The sequence below is a fragment of the Cyclopterus lumpus genome, chromosome 4 (genome assembly GCF_009769545.1).
Source record: "Cyclopterus lumpus isolate fCycLum1 chromosome 4, fCycLum1.pri, whole genome shotgun sequence".
Lineage (NCBI taxonomy): Eukaryota > Metazoa > Chordata > Actinopteri > Perciformes > Cyclopteridae > Cyclopterus > Cyclopterus lumpus.
The window spans coordinates 19,386,409-19,405,812 of NC_046969.1; the positions used below are offsets into that span (position 1 = coordinate 19,386,409).

Genomic DNA, 19,404 nt, shown 5'->3' on the forward strand with positions numbered 1-19,404 from the left:
ATATTCGTGCCGCTTTACTCGCGTGAGTTTCGACGCCCGACAAAGTTATAACTACCGCCGCCCGCCATGAAATAAATAACCACTATTTATACTCTATACTTGTTGTGGAAATCCCACAAACGTCATAAAATCAGACTCCCTCGTATTTGGGTTCATAACGTCGCCGCACACGCGTCTTCTCCATGAACTGCGTCTGGATGACTGCCGCTTCCAGCGCTACTTCAGGCTAACCTGTAGCTGTATTAAAGAGCTCGGGGGTCCCGCAAACCGCTACAATGTCCTCCCTTTTTTTTCTGATTTAACGACAGTGACGGGCGGAGCATCTCAACGCTGATTGGCTTTCGCATCGGGCGAATTTTATCACCCGAAGCCAAAGTTTAAATATTTCAACTTGGGTGAAAAATTTGCGCCGCCCAACACAAATTCGCGTCTAAACGTGTCTGGATTGACTTTGCATGGGATCTGGTCTTGCGAAAAATTCGAGAAAATTTTACACTGACTTTCAGTTAAGCTATATTTTGTCTCCATATGACCACTATGGTACTAACAATGTGTTCATCAACAGGTGTCTTGCAAGCTGAGAGCTATTCATGAAGTAGCTGGGAGCAAATGAGGTAATGCTCATTTCACTATGAATGGCAGGTTAGACGGCTTTATGCTTCTCTGAGGTGTCCCTTGATTCACTAGATCTTTATGAGATGTGGAACCATGTTGTGCTTTCTTTAACTTACTTGAAAGCCTACCTTTCTGATGGACAGACAAATGGTGGTACTTAAATTATATTCAAGATGTATCATTTTCCACCAGCTGCACTTTTTTTTTTTTTAGTATTTTAAGCATACAGAAGTGCAAAGCAGATTATTTGCCATTTAAAACATGTAATTTCTTCAGTGGCTGGACCTCCAAATTAGCACACCATGAGAAGCATCAGTCTGCCTTCATTCTGCACATTCACCACGTGCTGCTGTGATGACACTATTTGCTCTTGACAAGATGGATGACGATATTTTCAACCCACCAGTTGACTTATCTGAGGCACAAAACATGTTTCCTTCAGGTCTAACATTATTATTTGGATGCTCATTGTTTCTTTGTTTCAGGTTTGCCTAGTTTGTTGGTTGGAGCTGACGATTTCACCAATGATGGGTCATTGTAGCAGGTAATTTGTTTATTTTACTCTGCATTCTTTTCTTTTTTTAAACTGTCAATGATGGACAATGTTAAAAACATTGGGAATCTCTCTGAAAAGAGTGAAAGACAACTTTTTACTGATGCAGTGCAGAATCAGAACTGCCTTTGTATTAAAGTGGGAGCTTTTACTAATGTCTGGTAACTTTCAGGTTGTCCTCCATCTTTGGTGCAAGTCTCCCTTTACTTGGCTCAGTTGATGGTGAGTGAAATGTTCTTAAAATGACAGTAAACTTTTAAAAACTGGTCTGATACAATGATGAGAGCATAGTTCAGCAGATTAAACCATGAAGATTATCAGCGCAGTCTTTCGCTCCTATCTGATGTGTCGGCATAAACCACCAGTAAAGCCATTTGATTTCTACATGGCTTTATAAAAAATGTATTTGCTCTATTTTCAGGACCAACAATATTACTTGCAGGCCAAGTGAAGGTGAGTTTAAAGGCTAAAGTTCAATGAATTTGATAGATGAAACTTTCATTTCCAACCCAGTTATTCAAAAACAGAACTAATTGGGCAAAAAATCTAGTGACTAAATGTGTCCTTGACTGTAATACTAAGTGTAGCAGCAGGCCTCGACCACGTGCCTCACTGCACGAGTTGAGATGCTAATTTGCAAACGAGCTAATCTTCCTCTTCTCAAATAAGTAACTTTGCCACGTCATTCCCATGACTATATGATGAGATGAATGTTGGTAGGGACATCTTATTTACTGTGATGAATACCAACTTTTCTGACTGCATGGGACTAGGCCTCAAACATTAGCTGCACCGCTAGTGTGCTGTTAGCTGCTGCGTGTGCAGGACTTGATGCCTTTACACCTACAGCTGTACTAAAGAGACGTTGCTTACAGCAGTTAACTTGCATTTTATTAAACCACCAGTAAAGCTATTTGATTTCTACATGGCTTTTAAAAAATTGATTTCCTCTTTTTTTTCAGGAACAACAATATGACGTGGAGTTAAAGGCCAAGTGAAGGTGAGTTTAAAGGCTATAGTACAAGGATCCTAAATGGGCACTTTCACTGCAGCCATTTTGACATGGCTGGTAATGTCAGAGTAAACAAAGAGCATGCACAATGCTGGCTCACATGAATGACTTTGACACAAGCTACATCTAAATAAAACATTGCAATAATTGGCAATTACTTTTATAAATTGCTTGTGTGAAAGGCCTATGGTGAGCGATACAATGATGAGAGCATAGTTCAACTGACTTAACCATGAAGATTATCTGCGCAGTCTTTCGCTCCTATCTGATGTATCACTTGCCATTTTCTTTTCACCCTTTGTGTTAAATACAAAAGATAATGACCAATCTCTTATCATCCCATCCAGACACGTAAAACATTCCTGCTGGAAAATTCCCATCTCTATGTTGGTAAGTATCTCTCAGATGGTATTCTGCAGCTAATGTCATTCAGATGTGATGACTAATAGAATCAGGTTTCTGATTTCTTTGAGGAAGTTATAATTTTCTGATCTGAATTGTTTCTAGAAAAATAACACTGCTTTTATTGCCTTAATTTAAACAAAGCTGTCCTTTGCAGGTGAAAGCCAGACTGAAAATCGAGAGGACAAGATGTTGCACAAGCATGGTGAGTCTGAGGAAGCGACTTTAAAAGCACTTTTAGACCCAGATGACCAGTGCAGTTGGTAGAAAGTTATGTGGCAATGATCTTTAATGTTGCCAAATTTGAATTGCCATTGACTGCTGAATTCTGTCCCATCTGAGTCTAGAGATGCTGCACATGTACACTGCATCCGGAAAGAATTCACAGCGCTTCACTTTTCCCATATTTTGTTACAGCCTTATTCCAACATGGATTAAATTCATTATTTTCTTAACATTCTACACACAACCCATAATGACAAAGTGAACAGTTTTTTGCAAATCTATTGTCAGCAATTACAGCCTCAAGTCTCCTTGGGTATGATTCCACAAGCTCGGCACACCTATTTCTGGGCAGGTTCTCCCATTCTTCTTTGCAGAACCTCAAATTCCATCTGGTTGGATGGGGCGTGTTGGTGCACAGCCATTTTCAGATCTCTCCAGAGATGTTCAAGTAAGGGCTCTGGCTGGGCCACTAAAGGACATTCACAGTTGTCCCGAAGCCACTCCTTTGTTATCTTGGCTGTGTGCTTCAGGTCGTTGTCCTGTTGGAAGATGAACAGTCGCCCCAGTCTGAGGTCCAGAGTGCTCTGGAGCATGTTTTCATCCAGGATGTCTCTGTACATTGCTGCATTCATCTTTCCCTCAATACTGACTAGTCTCCCAGTTCCTCTCGCTGAAAAACATCACCACAGCATGATGCTGCCACCACCATGCTTCACTGTAGGGATGGTATTGGCCAGGTGATGAGCAGTGCCTGGTTTCCTCCAGACATGACACTTGGCATTCAGGCCAAAGAGTTCAATCTTTGTTTCACCAGAGAATGTTGTTTCTCATGATCTGAGTCCTTCAGGTGCCTTTTTGCAAACTCCAGGCGGGCTGTCGTGTGCTTTTTACTGAGTGGCTTCCGTCTGGCCACTCTACCAAACAGGCCTGATTTGTGGAGTGCTGCAGAGATGGTTGTCCTTCTGGAAGGTTCTCCTCTCTTCATAGAACAACACTGGAGCTCTGTCAGTGACCATCAGGTTCCTGGTCACACCCTGATTAATGCCCTTCTCCCCGATCGCTCAGTGTGGCTGGGCGGCCATCCCTAGGAAGAGTCCTGGTGGTTCCAAACTTCTTCCATTTCCAGATGATGGAGGCCATTGTGCTCATTGGGACTTTCAATGCTGCAGAAATTGTTCTGTACCCTTCGCCAGATCTGTGCCTCAATACAATTCTGTCGGAGGTCTACAGATAATTCCTTGGACTTCATAGCTTGGTTTATGCTCTGATATGCAGTGTCAACTGTGGTACCTTATATAGTCGTGTCTCTTTCTAAATCATGTCAAATCAACTGAATTTAGCACAAGTGGACTCCAATCAAGTTGTAGAAACATCTCAAGGATGATCAGTGGAAACAGGATGCACCTGAGCTAAATTGAGTGTCATGGCAAAGGCTGAATACTTATGTACATGTTATGTTTTCGTTCTTTATTTTTAATTTGCAAAGAACACTTAAAATAATTTTAATCCATTTAGGAATAAGGCTGTAACATAACCAAATGTGGGAAAACCGAAGAGCTGTGAATACTTTCCGGATGCACTGTTGATTGTGGTTGTAGTAAACATCATGTTGATCCCTGTTTACTGATTTGTGATAAAGTTAACGCTGACACTACTCCATGGAGTCTGTTATATTAGCTCTAGCTGAGCTGGTCGGTGTATAAATATTCAGCCTTATGTCTGGTGTCCATATTTGTCTTACACTGTTCTCTCTTCAGGTTGTGATCGTTTACTTTCGTGGGCAGTTTGAAAGAAAACAAGGTCAGCTGAGGTGAGAATACAAATCCTCCCAAGATGAAACATTTGTGACCTGGGTTCAGTGATGTCTTAACAAATGTCTGACCTGAAATTTAATGTGGATTATTTATGTTACTGAGTAACCCAGTGATTTACACTTTAATCAACCAGTCATTGACTTTTAATAAGGTTTTGTTTTTTGTTCTCAGGAAGGAGCTTGATCTGTGGGACTGACCGTGGTAAGCATTTCAAGTCCTTTGCCTAGACTAGGTCTCTTATTGGTCAGAGGTAGTTTCTGATTTTAAAACTCGCCACTCTACCTGTGATGAAAAGATTCTGCCAAATGATATCTCATGATTATACTCCTACCGTTCCATTTTTTTCTGAGGCCTGTGGTCTGTAAACGTGTCTTGTGGTGGTGTTTTCACCACTTTATTTTAATGAGATATATGTTTCTCCTTCCAGAAGCCATGAAGTCCTTGCTGAGGCCCAGTGGATATCAAGAACATGTACATGTTGGTCTAAAATGTGTGGAAATAAATAATCAAAAGAAATACTGCTTGTGTGTTCTCATTTTGAAAGTTAAATCTGCATACATCCTGTAAATAAACCGGTTATTGACAAGCACAGTAACGGAAGTGACGTTTGCCTCTAAAGGAAATGATGCAGTTCAGTCTTTGCACGTCTACTCACGAGTATCCATAAACTGTCTACCTCAGGCTGTTACCTTTACGGGACCCCCATAGCACTATTAAACATACAGCGGTGACATGTTCTGCCCCTGGGTTTCGAAGGAGTCTGTCTATCAGACCATGTATCGTAAATGTGACATGCAGTTTGATACAAATGCTCCGGAGGCAGAAAGTAGGGATTTCCCGAAAGACGGGCGGAGCTAGGTGTACGCATGCGCGGTACAAAGCTGGGGGAAAGCCGCCCCTCCTTCGCTGCCATGGGGGGAGAGGGGTACTTACTCCTCTCTGTGCGGGCCGCCAATAAACAGCCGCGTTTGAATAAACCGGAGAGGACGGCAGAGCGGTGCTCAGTCTAGTTTCGGGCCCCCTCGGACCATCCTCTTCACCGATGTTTGTGCGGTGGCTGCTGCCTGTGCTCCTGGCTCTGTCCGCAGAGGCCGAGTTCTTCCAGTTCGACAGCATTTCCAATGTGTCTTCTTACTATTTTAATTACATTTATTGCAATGTATGGGAGGGGGAGTGTCAGCCCAACCAAGACGATGCTACACAGCAAGGTAAGGGACATTATTTCGTGTAGCGAAAGCTGTCTTATCACGAGCTATTCTGTAGCCTATTGCTTGTCTAACACCAATGGAAAGCTATCCGGTGCGCGCGCTCCTTTACGGTTGATGCATGTCCTCCTTGTTGTCTTGACGGTGTGAGCAGTTCCTACCAGGGACCTTTGGGCAGGTCTTTCTCAGGACTACACCAGCCTGCTGCATCAGTGGTACTGTAGCCTTGGCCAGTGCTGTGACTCTGGAGACTGCAGGATAACCAACAACATCACAGGTATCACTCTCCAGCTCGTTCAGTCCTGTGAGCTGCAGTCGGCATTGGTGTAAATCACATTTAGTCTCATGACTTGTATTTAATTTGGTGACTTTACAACATGGTTAGTAGCTCAATATGTACCCTATCAAATTAAATAAAGAGTATTGGACTTTGTCCCTTTTTATCTATACTCTGTTGGTCTGTTTTCAATAGACCATGCAGCTTCTGAAAGTAAAACGAATTTAAGTGATACAAGTTAATATTCTTACTTTTGACTGCAACTTAAAATATAAAGGTTTCAGATGTTCCACTTTCAATGGCAATAAACATTCACATTGAATTATATTTTAGGTAAATATGAGCCATGTCAATACAGTAAATTGCATGTTGAAATGGTGAGACTTTGATGTCTAGATTATGATTTCTGACACTAATTAGATTGTATTATGTTTGAGTGCCATTTCCACCCTGAGAAGAAAAAATGATGGAAGAAGATATTTAAACAGAGGAGGTTTGAGATTCATACAATCAGTTATCTGCTTTGTAGAACTTCCCAACTAGAAATTAAATAGCAATGTAACACTGCCAGGGTTAATTCTCTATTATGCTACTGCCTTTTTTACACACTCTCCTTTGCACACGTGCAGGTCTCGCTAGGGACCTTCAGACAAAGCTCCACGGGCAGCACCTGGCTCAGTCTGTGGTTCTGAAAGCCATCCAGGGTTTTATCAACAACCCAGAGTCCAACAAGCCGCTGACCCTGTCCTTGCATGGCTGGTCCGGCACCGGCAAGAACTTTGTGTCCCGGGTCATCGCCGATAACCTGTACCGTGACGGGGTGAAGAGCGAGTGTGTCCGTCTGTTCATCGCCCCGTTCCACTTTCCACATGCCAGACTGGTGGACACATACAAGGTAAGATCCTCTTGGCACAGTTTCCAGAAACACACCACCTTGCTTAGTCAGATATTTAGTCTGTGTGTTGTAATTCAGTGCATCAATGATAACGATCACGATTTGGACAGAAGCTTCAAATCAAACATTGGTCCCACAAGTACTGACTTACCCGGTGTTTGAGCAACTAGGTCACAGGTGCCAACGCGGTCCCATCTACACACACTTTTACACAATCACTGCATTAGATTTCAAAATAATGTTGGCACAAATGAATCAAGAGCTAACAGGGTATAGTACTCAGGATAACCTTTACACCTTGATACTATCAAAGTCTGCAGAATCTGCAAATGTGGACATTTCTGCTATATAACTTGACAAGGCCTCTCTTATAAAATGGATTTAAATAGTTAATAATATAAATATTGTATACAACATTTAAATCACATGTTGTGCCTTGGAAAGTGTGTCTTTATTAAACATAAATACACAGTATATTAAAGAGAAAATAAATAGGTAGATCCGGTCACTATGGCAGTTTTGGACTATGAATACTTTTCAACGTTTATATTATGTGAATGTAAGTACTATAGCAGCTATACATTCCTTTAAAGGGTCTCTTTAGTCTATTCAAAGCATTTATATAGCAACAAAAAAAATGATAGGATAGGAAGGAAGTCTTTGTCCCTCTGTGTGTTGTAATCTGAGCTTCTCTGCGCTTTGTTGACATGACCGGGCCGGCTGCACATGCTTTGTGTGCTAGCAGCTACTTCATGGCCACTACTCGGCACTGCTCGCATACGGGTTCCCAACCTACAGTGGTGTTGCGGACGCGTAGAGCCCACCCTCAAGTTAACACTGTTAGCTCTGTCAACACTGTTGCTTGCGCTGTTAGCATCGTTAGCTTCTAGCTGCCAATTCAGTCTTCGTTGGACGCAATAGGTCTAAAGTTGGTCTGAATTTGGTAACATCTCATATATGTGATAGTATATATAAAGTCTGAAACTGATATTTCACCTAAAGGTTGATTATTATTTTTTGACTTTCACTTAAACTGGAAATTGTGTCCGACTCAAAACCTTAACAGTCGTTGTGGTTCGGGCTTCCTCTCTGTTACCAGGGCCAGTTGAGAGAGGCTATCCGGGACATGGTGTTGCGCTGTCCTCAGACTCTATTCATCTTTGACGAAGCTGAGAAGCTTCACCCGGGCCTCATTGATGCCATCAAACCCTACATGGATCACTATGACAACGTAGATGGAGTCAGCTACCGCAGAGCCATCTTCCTCTTTCTCAGGTTGGTTTATATGTCAGACACGTCCTGTCTGTGAAAGCTGGGTCAGAAACTCAGAATGTATTACGCCTCTGACCCTGGTATTCTGGCAGCTCATCTGAAATGAAGGATGTTCCTTCTCTTGTCCCTATTAGCCCTCTTTATGGATTTTTCATGTTTTCAATTACTCATGTCGGATTTCTGCTGCCAGATAATCTACTCAGTCTAATATAGAAACGCACTTTTCAACACACGATATAGCAGAGGCCTGGGATCACGAAACAACAATGGTAACATATACAATATCACAAGTTGAGGGATCGTGGACATTTTTTTACTCCAATCTCATTCTCTAAGCTTACACAGAGTTTCGGGTTATAACGCATGAACGAAAACATAGTTATGAGTATTATCTTACATTTCTGCTAATAAATTTAAGTTTAAGTCTGTCCCTCATCTGTTGTAATGTGGGGAAAAAACAAATCGTCAGAGATTTTCCTTTATGTTTTCTACATGCCTGTTGTCTCTCCAGTAATATTGGTGGAGCTACGATCAATGACGTAGCGCTGGACTTCTGGCACTCCGGTCAAAATCGAGAGGACATTGGTATGGAAGACCTGGAGCATCGTCTACGAGCTGAAACTATGGAGTCCCATGGTATGCTCTCTCAACCGGTTTCCAGATGTTCAGCTCTCCTCAGCAGTGGTTTCATTGTTAACTTTAGCTCTCTGCCATTTCACCGTGGGCAGGAAGTGAACCATTGTTGTGTTACTGTGTAAGCTGCAACATATTTCCCATGTTTGGGTGGGTGAGTGTTAAAATGACTCAACTGACCCAAGATAATTAGTTCAAAGCATGCATAAAGCTGTAGCCAGGAGTATTGATTTTCAGCTACCCTAACACATTAAAGCAAGTATTTTCTAGCTTAATACAAAACATTGATTGAGTGGAGCTTAAATTGTTTTTTGGGGGATTTCTAAGCATGGTTTTCTTTCCCAGGTGGGTTCGCTCAGAGTGAGCTGATGTCTGGCCACTTGATCGACTTCTTTGTGCCATTCCTGCCTCTGGAGTACCGCCATGTCAAGCTCTGTGCACGGGACGCCTACGCAGCACGAGGCCTGGAGACGGATGAAGCTACGCTGGATGAGGTGGCCAAGGCGATGCTGTATGTCCCCAAAGAGGAGAGACTGTTCTCAGCTCAGGGATGCAAGTCCATCCCCCAGCGGATCAACTTCTTTCTCCCTTAGTAGGAGAGAGACAGACAGAGAGACCTGGCGGAGGTGTGAGAATGCTTTACCAGCCCATCTACGTACAGAGCCACAGCGGAGATGTGTCCTCTCTGCTCTCGGCGCTCTCCCCCGACAGATACAACGCGTGTCTGTCCAGGTCCCTCAGAGAAGGCCAGACAGCAGGACTAGTATAAAAGGGGAAAGCAGCTCGACTCATCCTGGAGACATGAGTGCCGGACGGTCATCATGTGCAGTTTGATCCTCACAGTATCAAGACGGAGAATTAGACAGTGGTAATGGTTTTGCGTTGTACGTCATGGAGAGTTACTGATACACTTTTAGTTTTGCTATTTATGTCTGTTCACCTTGGCCAAAGTCTTAGGTTCACTGTTTTTTAAGTTTTTGCCTGTAAGACATAGTGCTAAAATTAGCACTGAATATTTATTGTCATAGTTCAACATCTTACTGTCCCACATTATTTTTGTGGAGTTGTTTATATAAACATTTTATGGGAACATACGGTATAAGTGAATATTAAATGGCACTGTAGTGTGGATGTGTAACAGCTATCGTAAATGGTACTGTGATGCAAATGTTACTTGAGATTGTTATTGAAATCTAGTGAACGTTCTTTTCTTTTTGTAAATATGTTTTAATAACAGTGCTTTAATATATTTTAACATTAACAATGTCTTGGTGTTGTCATCATTACGTAATCTGCTGTTTGTAATCTTTGGGCATTGTTAACAAATATATTTTATTCACTGACTTATGTTCACTCATGCATTTGCTTTTCACATACTCTCTCACGGGTTTGAGGTTGTCCACTTTAGTGCTTTCAGTGCCAAAGCTCAGGGTCACGTCACAAGAAGAACATGAAAAGAAATGTCAGAAATGGTTTTATGAAAATAAACATCCACAGTAAACCAACAGAAGTTTCTTTAATGCATTAATTTAAGGCGATTCAATTTTAATGATATGTTTCTCCAAGGTGCCTACCATGGGTCCGTGTACGTTTTGATAGTTTTTTTTATAGTTTTGTCGAAAATACAGAAATACCATTTTTCATTTTCTGTTTGAAACCAAGAACGGAAAATCTGAAAAGCACTTCCGCTTTTAGTCAATTTAGACAATTTAGTTTTTTTGCAAATTCTTCTTTAGTTTTTTCTTTTGAAGACAGATGAGTCTGTCAAAAATAAAAGCCAAGGAAATAGAAGGATTGTATGCAAGTAATATAGTTTAAAGGTGTTTACCCTTTCTTAGCTTAGAGCAGTATCTCACATGTACTTTTATCTGATCCAATGACTGGAGAGGATCTCACATTCATCAGATCCGAGAAATGGACATCACATCACCATGGACAACATTTCAAGAATCTTGCAACACAAATTTCACTCTAATATAGGGTTGTAAATCCGCAATTATATAAGGTTATATAACGTTAAGTTACTTTAATACCTGTTATTCTTTTCCTATGATTATAAGTGTGTCGTATGTAAGTTAAGTTATCCTACATGTGTTGATCTAAGCTGAGCAAATGCTGATGATATGGTTGGAATTTTAGTGACATTCAGTTATTGAGCACACCGTATCTATAACTTTGCCAGCTCAAATTAAGCATTGTAGTACGTGCAGAGAATTCAGTCTATTTTAGTCACTCGCACGTACACCCACATCTTCGAAATGTGAGAGTAGCTGTGCTCTCCATGTTTCAGTCTTATACAATAACTCATATAGTCAACTCCAACCAGTGTTCACACACAACACAGTGCTATATCATGCTATAGATCAAAGTGCCTACATTATGATGATGTGATTTTGTCAGGGGCGAAGAGACTGACCGCAGAGTTAGAACAGAACGGGTTAGATGTTGAATGAGTATGACATCACAGTGATGAATAGTAATGAAGGTAAAAATGGGAAGCACAGGTAAGAATAAACCAACTGTCTATTATTTATTGCCTTGTGATCAACGCATGCTCACTCTTCCATGTAGGAAAGTTTGGTTCTAAAATGACACAAATATAACAAGTAAAAAATACATGATGTATATAACTAGGTTGCACATTAATCATGAACATTACATATCAGAGAAAATAAACAGCATTAATAAGTCTGTATCAATAACCTAGATAAAAAGACAGGTAAATATAACTAAATGTATTGTTTAAATACACTTATACTGCCATCTACTGGTAAAAAGGAGAACCACTTTTACTCTGCGTCTCCTCATACAGACTCTGCTTTGCGGTCCCTCAAGAAACAGCACAATAAGATAAATATGAGTGCTAACAGCAACAACTCTTCACACACAAATTACTTTGATTAAATTATATTACGAACTGTGTTGCATTAAACAATGCAATTGAAACTTGATTATTGTTGTGTACATGGATACATGAATATTAAACCGCCTGTTGTCAACTACTGTTGATAACATGCTCCCATCAGCCCAGCTTTATTTATTTAAATTGATTAATGTATTTTCTTCTAATGTTACCTTGATATGTGTTTGCATCATAGACTGTAAATACAATACTTATATTGCCGTGGCTTTTATTTTGACACTCGTTAACACTCGTTAATTTCCGGTAACCTGCCCTGCTGCTTTGCCTCTCTTCCAAAGAAAATAACAAAAGAAGGATTTGCAAAAACTGTTTCTTTCGTATTTCAGTTTTTAAATTCAGACGAAAAATACCAAAAAAACGGCTGTGCTTTTCCGTTTTTTCTTTTTTGGTTTCAAACCGAAAACGAAAAGAAATTGTATTTCTGTATTTTCGTTTTTTCGACTAAACTATAAGACACACTATCAACACGTAAACAGACCCTTCAAGGCAGTATATTTCGACCTGTCCTCGGGCGCCTAACACATTTAAAAACTGTTGTGTTACTGATTTTACATTGATTTAACCCGTGACTCCATATACATATATGATTTACCTACGGCGCATCACTCTTCCGTGGGCGTGTATCAAGCAAACGCGTGGTCTGCTCCTATTGGCTAGAGCAATTATCCTTCCAGATTTCCTTCCCTCTGATTGGCCGAGAGGAGTAACGTTTCCTCATTGAGGTTCAAAGCCGTCGTCCAATCAGATTCAGACATCTGTTCCGAACCCAGAGGAGAGTAGCGACAGGGTCTCAGCGCTTTTCACTGTAACGTTACTGTATGATAGACTGGACCGACGATCACCGCCTGCTCTGTGGTACACACAGATTATATAGATTCTTTTGAAATTATAGTCGTTCTTTTATTAGGCGGGGTGCTTCAGCTCGTCACGATGACGGCTCTGTCGTTGCTTTTGTTTGCCGTTTCGGCCGTATCTGCACTGGCCGAGTCCAGTGTGTATTTGCGAGAGCAATTTGAAGATGGGGGTGAGGTCTTTTTCAAATTTAATTATACCTAACGCCACATTATTTATTTGTTTGAAACGTGTGTTGTAAATATATTCCATATCACAATATTAAATCGGTTCATGTGTGGTGGCTATTATTCATGTTAAGAAGGTTGGAATGATTCTTTGGACATGACAGCTCATCATTTGACCATTTCTGTGTGTCTGCTTACTGTTCAGTTTGAGATGCATTTAGTCCAACTTACATTGGCACCATTCATCTTTTGACCTGCCTCCCCTCCCTTCCTCCGTCCTCTCCATTTTACCCCCTCAGCTATCATCAAACCCCGTCTGTCTCCCCATCCCCCTCCTGCACATCTCTCCCATGGTCATTCACTGTTCCCCTTCTTTACCTATATGTGTGTTCTCTCATCGCCAGCCTCATAACAAAACAAGAGGTGTAGATGGTGAAGGTGGTCACTTAATGCATGCCGCTGCAGCGCAACACATTCCAGGTGCACCTGCACTGATGCATCATCGGTGGTGGATTAGCAGCTTGTGACTGTATTAGCTCAACCTACACTTGTTTATGCAGATGCCTGGAAGAGTCGCTGGGTGGAATCCAAGCACAAGTCTGACTACGGCATGTTGGTCCTGAGTGCAGGAAAGTTCTACGGAGATGCAGAGGCAGACAAAGGTGAGTGGAAGCCTCAGATGTGGGTTCTGTGCAAGGTGGTTAACTCCTATGTTGTTTTTGGTGTGTTTTTATAGATTACGGGTGTGTATCCTGTTTGCATGCACACTGTGTTGAGGAGATTTAGGGAGAGGCTAACGGATTTAGTTGGATTCCAATACATTTCATTGTCATCTTTTAAAAGGAACCTTAATTCTTCAGTTGTTCATGTGACATTTGGCACAAGACAGAGAAAATATAACAGAAGTCAAAAACTAACACATGCGACTTGACCTGGAGATTAGAGCTGGAAGTGAGTGACACTTTAAAAAAAAAGTGGAGCAGAGTTTAGATGACACTGAACAATGGACTGATTCTGTGTGCTCATACAGTATGGCATTATTATTATTATTATTATTATTATTATTATTATTATTATTATTATTATTATTATATATTCTACCCAAATGAGATTACTCTGAATGTAGGGCTTCTAGCAGTGAATCTGAAAATCCCAGTGAAATAACCATGGGTGCTGTCAGAGTGTCTCAGAGTTCTTCCATTATTCACTTTCTGTGGAGCAGCTCGACATGACATCATCAAAGCAGGCTGTCTTGTCTCTCTGCTGTAAACCCTGACTTAGCATTTAAAATACTATGCACAATTTAATAAGAAACCCAGCTGATGACTTACACCTAATGCTGGATCTTCTCTTAATGCCGATACATTGCAGTAAGATTTTCCTTTTGGCCGCAGGTCTGCAGACAAGCCAGGACGCCCGCTTCTACGCTTCGTCATACCGTTTTGATGACTTCAGCAACCAGGGCGAGCCTCTAGTCATCCAGTTCACTGTGAAACATGAGCAGAGCATTGACTGTGGTGGAGGCTACCTTAAACTGTTTCCCTCTGGCCTCAACCAGGAGGACATGCATGGAGACTCCGTCTATAACCTCATGTTCGGTGAGTGTGGATAGTTTACACAGTGGACCAAAGAACTCATTTATTCTTTCATTGAACAGTCATTTGTTAGTCATCTTGACAATTTTGCTGGCACTTTTCGTCACATTATATTTCACCAAACAAATAGGCAAACATTAAACACTCCTGATTCACTGTCCTCCTAAACAATCTACAAATATTGTCTTGCAAAGTGTACTGAATGTTATTTTTCATTTAAGATGGAATTCAGATATTCCTTATCCCCCACCCCTTTAGGTTGACCTAGTTTATACTCTTAATGATTAGATTCCAAATGTTTACTTATTTATTTGTTTGCCTGTTTAGGTCCTGACATTTGTGGCCCCGGCACAAAGAAGGTTCATGTCATCTTCAACTACAAAGGCAAGAACCATCTGATTAACAAAGACATCAGATGCAAGGTGAGATATCAATAAATGGTTCTTTGTTTTTACATTTACTTGGGGGGAGGGGGGACTCTTATTGCTGTTGCATGAAGAAATTGGTCCTAATGTTTGATCCAGCTATTAGCATTTTGTATCACATTCTAAAGTTTGACATGCAAATAAGTCATTATTATAACGCAATCGGAATAACAATTATTTTTATACCTTACAGGATGACGAGTACACCCACTTGTACACACTGATTGTCAACCCCGACAACACTTACGAGGTCAAGATCGACAATAAGAAGGTTGAGTCCGGCAGTCTGGAGGATGACTGGGACTTTCTGCCTCCCAAAAAAATAAAGGACCCTGAAGCCAAAAAGCCAGAGGACTGGGATGAACAGGAGAGGATTCCTGACCCCGAGGAGAACAAACCAGAGGTCGGCAGGCTTGAGCCACTCCGTATTTTTCATAATTGTTTTGAGGAGGGACATTTTTCTTTTGCAGCATTCACTCAATTTGTATGAAAGCCATATGTCATTTTAATGTCTTCACCTGTATCTTTGGTAGGACTGGGACAAGCCAGAGAACATCCCAGATCCTGATGCTAAGAAGCCTGATGACTGGGATGAAGAGATGGACGGAGAGTGGGAGCCACCTATGGTCGCTAACCCTGATTACAAGGTAACAGCAACACTTAAAATATATTGTTCAGTCAATAGAGTACGCTACTGCTATATCCAAAATAACTCTTTGCTAAATAACCTAATACTCTATATTATCCCCATTTTATGTGAGTGTCAAATACATCGGTATGAATGTATGCCCAATACAGTTTCCTCAACAAATCCCACAGTGTAATAAAATATGTATTTTCAGAGCAAGTACACCACTTTTTAATTTAAAAAATCCCATAGTGCATTACAGTTACCCAATCTGCAAGTGACGCATGAGTAAATAAAGGTGTGATTTTGGACACAGTCTGTTTCAACACCAGTGTAATTGTGGCAAAAATATTGACTTAATTTATTTAAATTACAGTGAGGGAGTGATAACTTGTTAGCATGCAATCCGTCCAGCAACTAGCATGAGTTATTTCTTTATTATTTATTCCAGTCAATCAATCCAGTCTTAATGAGCCGATGTATTAGTTTTTTTGTGATTGCGCTGACATAAACCAGACATCTCGTGTGTGTGTGTGTGTGTGTGTGTGTGTGTGTGTGTGTGTGTGTGTGTGTGTGTGTGTGTGTGTGTGTGTGTGTGTGTGTGTGTGTGTGTGTGTGTGTGTGTGTGTGTGTGTGTGTGTGTGTGTGTGTGTGTGTGTGTGTGTGTGTGTGTGTGTGTGTGTGTGTGTGTGTGTGTGTGTGTGTGTGTGTGTGTGTGTGTGTGTGTGTGTGTGTGTGTGTGTGTGTGTGTGTGTGTGTGTGTGTGTGTGTGTGTGTGTGTGTGTGTGTGTGTGTGTGTGTGTGTAGGGTGAGTGGAAGCCCAGAGAAATCAACAATCCGGCCTACAAGGGCAAGTGGATCCACCCTGAGATGGACAACCCTGAGTACACAGCCGATTCTGAGATCTATAAGTTCGACAGCTTTGGCGTGATCGGACTTGATTTGTGGCAGGTAAGAACATACTGTAGCTGACTGTCTTATTTATAGGGCTGCACAATTAATCCAATTGTTTTTTTTATCAAAATCACAATATGACCTACTGCTGTTTTTATAATCGCAGGAGGCGCAATATTAGTTAAAAGTGTCAAAATACTATTTTTAGATTAAATGTCGTCCTGCTGCAGAGATTTCTTGGCTGACGCATCATATTCTACAGACTTGATCAAACATATTTTGTTTGCAACAGATACTTGCAACAATCACAACATAATCCTTTTTTTAATGTGTTTTCAATGAAAATAATGATGTAAACATGTTCATTCCCTCTAATATTGCAAATCCTATTGCAGTTGCAATATCAGTCAAATAATGTACTTCAAAGTTGTTCAGCACTACTTATTTACAGATTTTAATAAAGAATGAATTTGCTAAAATGAACACCAACAATAAATAAATTATACATTTAATTATGTCCATCCAGAAAGAGGAACATGTTACTTGCACAGTAGACTCTTTATTATGTTTTCAGTGTTTCTGGTTTGTTCACAAAATGGTATCTTTTCTATTTCAAATGTGAGACGCTATCTTAGAAAAGAAGATGCTCCGGAGATAAAGGGAACTGTTTGAAAACTGTAGCTTATCTTTATTTGGATTTGCTTGCATGAAGCAGCTGACAGTGAAATGTTGACTTCTTTTCGATTTAGGTCAAGTCTGGTACCATCTTTGATAACTTCCTCATTACCAACGACCCCAACCTGGCGGAGGAAGTAGGCAACGACACATGGGGTAAAACTAAGGTCAGCACAAAACTTTTATCTTAAGCCCGGCATGTATTCTGTTTATGCATTTGGGTATTTTGTGGAGTATTTTCCATAATTGAATTGCTTGGTGGGTGTAGCATTAAGTAAGGTTGTCTGAAGACAACCACCGTTACAAAGGTATGATCACTTTGTTAAATTTGTCTTCATGTGAATCCTCTCCAGGACGCAGAGAAGAAGATGAAGGAAAGCCAAGAAGAGGAGGAGAGAAAGAAACGTGAGGAAGATGACAAGCAGAGGGGAGAGGAGGCAAAGGAGGAAGACGAGGAGGAAGAGGAGAAAGATGAGGATGAGGAGGAGGAGGGAGACGAAGAAGAAGAGGAGGAGGAGGAGGACGGGGAAGAACAGGAGGAGGAAGAGGACTCTAAACTCAAGGACGAGTTATAAACTTCATGCAGGAACTAACTGTGTGTCAATGAGCCATTGGAACGAGGCTGGAGAGGGTAGACCCTCATGACTGACACCCAGGGGTGGGGTTGGGTGGGATGGGGTTTTCCGTTTGTTTGTTTGTTTGTTTGTTTGTTTACAAAGCAAGGGAGTAGGTAAAAAAAGGGCAAATATTGTTCCGTTTCCTGTTTCCATGTACTACTACTACTACTACTACTACTACTATTACTATTGTTATTATTATTAAATGAGGAATAGTAATAGAAAGAAGGAAGATGTCATAACGAATGTCAAGACAGGAAGTTAAATCAATCAGCTACATTGTTTTGCCCAACAGAAACGTATATATATCATTTGTGTTCTTCAAAAATCTGGGTTTTTATGAAGTATAATGTTGTGGATACATGAAAAGCTATATTTGGCATGTGGATGATACCATGAAAATGTTCTGTTTACCTCATGTTTTTTTGTTGTTGTTTATCTTTTGCAGTCAATCATGTCATTCTGTCTCATGGCCCCTTTAAAAAAAAAAAAAAAACCTTCGTCAATCACAAATGATTCGAAAAATGACAAGATTACACAGGTTATTTGACCTGCTCTTATTTAAATGGTTTGATTTGAACAAGGGTTAATGGCATGGTGCATCAGGACTGACACAATACATCTGACAGCCTGTTGGAAAAAAGCCGTCGTCTATAGGATGATAATACAGGGTGCTTTAAGGGGAAATCCCTTGCATAGTTTTGTACTGTATAGTTAACACTTGTTTTCACTTCAATGCATATGCTGTAGTCTTGTGTGTCTAAATAAAGCGTGCTCAAACTCAGATGTACATTGAGAGCACTCCAGTAGCAGTTAAGCTTACATCCATTTGGTACGTGTTCACTTTAGGTTTACTCATAGTAGGTGTACACAACCGGTTTTCCTCATATTTTGATGCCGATACCTCTGCACTGCTGTACCCCAATACACTGTCCGAAACAGTCTGCGAGATGATTCTTTTGTAAAAGACACATTTTGTACTAATGGTAGTAAAGTGGGAAGATTTCCATGTTGCTGTGTAAAAAAAATAAATAGACAGGTGTTCTATCCAATAAAATCAACCGGTGGAAAAGGAGCAGACATCTTCCTCAAATTTGTTTTGGTAGTGTTTTTTTATATTTTGAATGCATTCCTTAACATGGACAACATTTTTTCCTCTTCATTCAACCGATTAATAGTTATGTTATAAAGGTTACCAAGTGCATTGTCAACAACTGGCAGATGCTTGTGTAGACACTTGTGTATTTGCATTCAGTTAACGACATTTCAGAGTGACATTTACTTTTTCTCAATTATCTGACTGCTATAATTACTAGTTACTTTGCAGCATCTGATTTGATATAAAACAGCACATGATCTGATATTATGAATAGATTAAACTTCCAAATGGTATATACAGTAGTTCAAATTAGCTCCACCTAATGGTAGTAATAATAATATAATAGCACATTTTAGCATACTTATGTAATTTGAATACAGGACTGACTTACTTGTAATGGAGTATTTTTACACTTTGCCAGGGTGATTGGTGTTTTAAACTACGGGTTCACTTCCTACACTAAAACACGTACACGTGATTTTGTATCAACTTTTTATATTTCTTAATTACCAGATAATGACTTAACAGACATGTATTTGGATAACAATCGTTTTACTTATTACTTAATGCAAATTGTCACATTAAATAAATAAAAAAGCAAAATAATAAAATTCTCGCTCTGGACC

The 19,404-nt window shown here is 40.4% G+C and overlaps 2 protein-coding genes and 6 non-coding genes across 8 annotated transcripts; all 8 read left to right on the forward strand.

The window, feature by feature from the left end:
• Positions 1 to 1,199: 1,199 nt before the first annotated feature.
• Positions 1,200 to 1,279, forward strand: LOC117730212. The gene has a single exon (XR_004609430.1). It is a non-coding gene; the product is annotated as a small nucleolar RNA SNORD79 (small nucleolar RNA).
• Positions 1,280 to 1,436: 157 nt separating this feature from the next.
• On the forward strand, positions 1,437 to 1,520 carry LOC117730227. The gene has a single exon (XR_004609445.1). It is a non-coding gene; the product is annotated as a small nucleolar RNA snR60/Z15/Z230/Z193/J17 (small nucleolar RNA).
• Positions 1,521 to 1,855: 335 nt separating this feature from the next.
• LOC117730222 lies at positions 1,856 to 1,936 on the forward strand. Its single transcript, XR_004609440.1, has one exon. It is a non-coding gene; the product is annotated as a small nucleolar RNA SNORD74 (small nucleolar RNA).
• A 437-nt stretch (positions 1,937 to 2,373) lies between these two features.
• On the forward strand, positions 2,374 to 2,457 carry LOC117730226. The gene has a single exon (XR_004609444.1). It is a non-coding gene; the product is annotated as a small nucleolar RNA snR60/Z15/Z230/Z193/J17 (small nucleolar RNA).
• A 2,203-nt stretch (positions 2,458 to 4,660) lies between these two features.
• LOC117730234 lies at positions 4,661 to 4,726 on the forward strand. The gene has a single exon (XR_004609452.1). It is a non-coding gene; the product is annotated as a small nucleolar RNA SNORD78 (small nucleolar RNA).
• A 174-nt stretch (positions 4,727 to 4,900) lies between these two features.
• LOC117730219 lies at positions 4,901 to 4,974 on the forward strand. The gene has a single exon (XR_004609437.1). It is a non-coding gene; the product is annotated as a small nucleolar RNA SNORD47 (small nucleolar RNA).
• Positions 4,975 to 5,460: 486 nt separating this feature from the next.
• Positions 5,461 to 10,408, forward strand: tor3a (torsin family 3, member A). Its single transcript, XM_034531671.1, has 6 exons — positions 5,461 to 5,829; positions 5,981 to 6,103; positions 6,733 to 6,998; positions 8,098 to 8,273; positions 8,782 to 8,906; positions 9,249 to 10,408. The coding sequence occupies exons 1-6, from the start codon at positions 5,664 to 5,666 to the stop codon at positions 9,494 to 9,496; spliced, it is 1,104 nt and encodes a 367-aa protein (XP_034387562.1). The 5' UTR covers positions 5,461 to 5,663; the 3' UTR covers positions 9,497 to 10,408.
• Positions 10,409 to 12,569: 2,161 nt separating this feature from the next.
• calr (calreticulin) lies at positions 12,570 to 18,754 on the forward strand. Its single transcript, XM_034530765.1, has 9 exons — positions 12,570 to 12,850; positions 13,406 to 13,507; positions 14,240 to 14,443; positions 14,768 to 14,862; positions 15,059 to 15,268; positions 15,399 to 15,512; positions 16,301 to 16,444; positions 17,137 to 17,229; positions 17,416 to 18,754. The coding sequence occupies exons 1-9, from the start codon at positions 12,757 to 12,759 to the stop codon at positions 17,635 to 17,637; spliced, it is 1,278 nt and encodes a 425-aa protein (XP_034386656.1). The 5' UTR covers positions 12,570 to 12,756; the 3' UTR covers positions 17,638 to 18,754.
• Positions 18,755 to 19,404: the final 650 nt, after the last annotated feature.

Excerpts from the sequence above, each read along its gene's own strand:
- calr (XM_034530765.1), top strand. The coding sequence starts at position 12,757 with ATGACGGCTCTGTCGTTGCTTTTGTTTGCCGTTTCGGCCGTATCTGCA. Across the intron at positions 15,269-15,398 it reads CCGAGGAGAACAAACCAGAG|GACTGGGACAAGCCAGAGAA; the intron begins GTCGGCAGGCTT and ends TATCTTTGGTAG. Across the intron at positions 16,445-17,136 it reads TCGGACTTGATTTGTGGCAG|GTCAAGTCTGGTACCATCTT; the intron begins GTAAGAACATAC and ends TTTTCGATTTAG.
- tor3a (XM_034531671.1), top strand. The coding sequence starts at position 5,664 with ATGTTTGTGCGGTGGCTGCTGCCTGTGCTCCTGGCTCTGTCCGCAGAG. Across the intron at positions 6,999-8,097 it reads GACTGGTGGACACATACAAG|GGCCAGTTGAGAGAGGCTAT; the intron begins GTAAGATCCTCT and ends CTCTGTTACCAG. Across the intron at positions 8,907-9,248 it reads TGAAACTATGGAGTCCCATG|GTGGGTTCGCTCAGAGTGAG; the intron begins GTATGCTCTCTC and ends TTTCTTTCCCAG.